Source organism: Centruroides sculpturatus, unplaced genomic scaffold (assembly GCF_000671375.1).
Source record: "Centruroides sculpturatus isolate CEXI.00-Female unplaced genomic scaffold, Cexi_2.0 scaffold439, whole genome shotgun sequence".
Classification (NCBI taxonomy): Eukaryota; Metazoa; Arthropoda; class Arachnida; order Scorpiones; family Buthidae; genus Centruroides; species Centruroides sculpturatus.
In genome coordinates this window covers 132,025-135,742 of record NW_019384606.1, presented here as the reverse complement: position 1 = coordinate 135,742, position 3,718 = coordinate 132,025, and the positions used below count along the sequence as shown (strand labels likewise).

The 3,718-nt window shown below is 27.6% G+C and overlaps 1 protein-coding gene across 3 annotated transcripts in view; it reads left to right on the top strand.

Moving 5' to 3' along the window:
- The first annotated feature begins 1,454 nt into the window (after positions 1-1,454).
- The window catches only part of LOC111625154 (probable methyltransferase TARBP1), a 28,134-nt gene continuing 25,870 nt past the window's right edge, over positions 1,455-3,718 (top strand). For all 3 annotated transcript variants that reach the window (XM_023368206.1, XM_023368204.1, XM_023368205.1), the window contains exon 1: positions 1,455-2,491. In XM_023368206.1, the coding sequence (XP_023223974.1) occupies positions 1,493-2,491 (999 nt within the window). In that variant the 5' untranslated portion in view covers positions 1,455-1,492. The remainder of the gene's footprint in view (positions 2,492-3,718) is intronic.

Here is a 3,718-nt window from a genome sequence, read left to right as displayed (position 1 = left end):
CATTCTTCATTTCGCTCCACTCGCTTTTTTTTATTTTTTATTTTATTTTATTTTTTTTTATTTTTGGAAGAGCTTCTTTAAGAAATTGCTCATTTCGATGAAACAGTTTTTTTTTTCGTTAAATTAAAACTAAACACTTTTAAAATTTTAAGTAAGTAATTTTGTAAAATATCTTCGTTAATTTATTTTTGTTTTTTATGAAAGAGAAGTTAAAATATTTTTCTCTCATTTGTTTTTCTCGAAAATTTATGTAATGTGGCACCATTGTCTTGATGAATTGAGGGTGAAACGTGTTTTAATTAATATTAGTTTTTAAAGTAAATAAAAGATTGCATTAAAGTTTATTTATAAATGATTAAAACTGAAGATAAATTTAATTCATTAAGTTTAAAAGTTTTGTATTGAATTAATTCATATTTGTTCTATTTTGTCCTGCACGCCACTAATTTCCGGGCAACCTATTTGTGAAGTTAGCGAATGGGCCAATCAGTTGCAAAACTCGAACCCGCATTCACATGTATAATGATTTAAAGGCTGTGCTAAGTGAGAAATATCAAACGTAAAGATAAAAAATAGAAAAATATTAAATTGTTTTACATTCTAGATAATTAGGGAATTTTGGACAACGAATAGGCCGACAGAACTTCTAAAGAAACAGCTACAGACCCCAAACTGGAAGAATTATTTCTTCCTTACTCTATTCAAATGAATAATTTCCATATCAGAGTGGTGCTTTTGGAAGCATATCTAGCTTAATACGTGTAAAAGCGCAAACATCTCTTCTACCTGTCAGTTAGAAATGCTTTTTTCCTCGCCATTATTAATCTAATCTTTCCAGGAAGTCAATTACTTAGAATCTACGGAAACCTAAATGCCAAACTGACAAAATTCAGAAATACCTTTTTGTAGTATAAATAAACCTAAACTGTACAACATATTGTGTAAATGTATAGCCTACAAAAGGGAAGGGCATCTGCTATAACTGCCCCTATCTTGCCCCTATAGATCCTATGGACAAGGATCCTTAGAGGCAGTTGCAGAATCGACTTGCAGAATCACTTTTCTACAATTTCATAATCTCTTTTAGCAAATTGAAACTCCGCAGAAGTATGCTCCATTAAGTCTAAAATAATTATTCTTTTTATTAAGTAGTTACTACAGTATTTGTAATAGTGTAATTATCTATAATAAAATTCATCCAATCGTAACCGTATATAAAGTTTTATTTTTATTCACTAGATGGCGGAAGATAGTAGCAAATGTTTCGTGTGTACGGTAGGAGGTGTTAATCTTTCATGTTATAACTTTAAAATATTTTATAATTTACGAAATTTAAAATATGTTTCAATTTATTAAAACACAAAATCATTTAAAAGCTCTCTACAAATTTTAATTAAAAATATATTTAATTATGTGTATTGATAAAAATCGCCACTAGAAGGTGCTGATGTTAATTTACTGTTAACGTGTTTACCACATGGTTGGGTGAAAAATGGAATCTGAACGAAATTTTTGTTTAGAACCTCTTCGTTTGGTATTACAACAGTTAAAATCGTCTAAAAATTGCAAAAAATCGGAATTAGAACTTTTAAAATTTTGTTTAAACTCTGTTATTAATTCATCGAAGTCGGATAAGTTCAACTGTAAACAATATTTTGATATATTATTTGATGTTTTTAAATATTCTATTTCAATTTTAATTGAAAATAAAGTGAACGAATTCTCGTTTACACTTTATCAACAATTATATTGTGATATTTTACAAATAAGTTTATTAGAATTACTTAATTGTGAATGGAAAGAAGCTTGTTATGAAGAATTACACAAATTATTAGACTTTTCACTTAAATGTTTCAATGTTATGGAGAAAGAAGACACAGTTCAAGAAGAAGAAAAACTGCAGATTATTAATGCTTTAAGTTACATTTTAGATGTCGTGAAGGCAATTAATGGAAAACTGTCTGGTCAAATCCTCATTTATGTTCAAAGCTATTTTATAAATCTTTGTAAGAGTTTACAAATAATTTTACAGCATACAAATAATACTGTCACAGCACATTTAATGATATATATTTTTAAAAAGTTATATGTTATGGATAATGAATGCAGTATGCTCAAAAGTACATGGAACACTATTTCTTCATTTTTTGAATATAAAGAGAATGATTATCTTCAAGAAAAGCATACAACAACTTATTTAATACTTTGTTGCATAATGGAACATTTTTCACCAGAAAAACCTATGCCTTTTTTTACTAGAGAAAAGTTGTTTTGGGATATTGTTAATCATGGTCTTAAACATTCTAATTCTATTTCTCGGAAAAGAGCCATGTTTATATTGAAGTGGATATTGAATTGGTGTGATACTAACTGCAAACGGGGTGAATGTATTAATTTAGCTAATTTATTTTATTGGTATTCAAGTGATGATGATTTAAGGATTGCATGGGAAGATCTAACAGTTATTTTAGAAACTCTAGAAGAAAAACAGGTAAATTATGAAAATTATTTAATTTTTGCAATAATATAAAATATTTGAAGATCTTTTCATTTAGGAAAATATTATTTATTAACATCCTATAGTTTTTCTTAAATTCCTTTTAAAATAAAGTTTAGAAAATAACAAGATTCTGTTCAAATAGTTACAAAAATATACCTAAGCTATAATATATCAAATACATAATCTTTTGAACTGATTAAAAATTTTAAAATTTGATGTAAATTAAAGAATTAATAGTATGTCATGTTTCTACTGTTTGTTTTTACACACAGTTTTTAGCTAAATATGTAAAAACTGCCGAACAAAAATAATATATTTTAAAATAAATATAATTTTTTTTCTTTATGCTTGAAATGAAGCAGGTCAAATATTTAAGATTTGAAAATCAATGTACTTTATGATCAAAAACATTTATAATACAGTGAAACTTCTAAGTCTTGAATTTGAAGAGATTAAAAAAATTGATCAGTTTGAGTGAGTTCTACATATGGAAATACAGTGGAACCTCAGAATGCACTTAATCCAGATGGATAAGGTCGTATATGACCTATGTATGGAAATACAGTATGACCTTAATCCGTTCCTAATGTTTGGACTTATACCGAATAGGACGTATACCAAACCAACCTTTCCCATAAGAAGTAATGTAAAAATGATTAATTTATTCTCAAGTAAAAAAAATGGCTGGCTTTGAACACCTTGCTTTCCTGGCTAGTTCTTGCTTGATTTTTCATGAGATCAGCATGTATCTTTTTAGCTTTCTCACAAATAATTTGCTTCTGATACGCTGTCTCTAGCACACTGTTTTTCAGTTATCCAAAGAAAAAGCAATTTCTCAACATGATCTAATGTCTTCGATGTCTGTTTAGAAATTGATTTAACTCCTTTCGCAATGTTAACAGATTTAATAATGTCTTTATTTTTCACAATTGTCAATATCGTTGTTCTCTGAATACGGTATGAAACAGTTAAATCTTGAACACACACTTCATATTTCTGAATGCCACCTTCATATTTCTCAACAATCTCTTTTTTAGTTCTATTGTGATTCTAGTCATTTTTTTAGTTTTCTGTTGCTTTTCATTTGCCTTTTTGCAATTCATGATTAATAAAAATAATAAAATGTTACTTACAAATTAAAATCAGAAGAAATTTAACAAAGTTATAAACCATGGCACTGTGAACATCTAGTCTGGTGTAGTACACTGATAGTGCTAC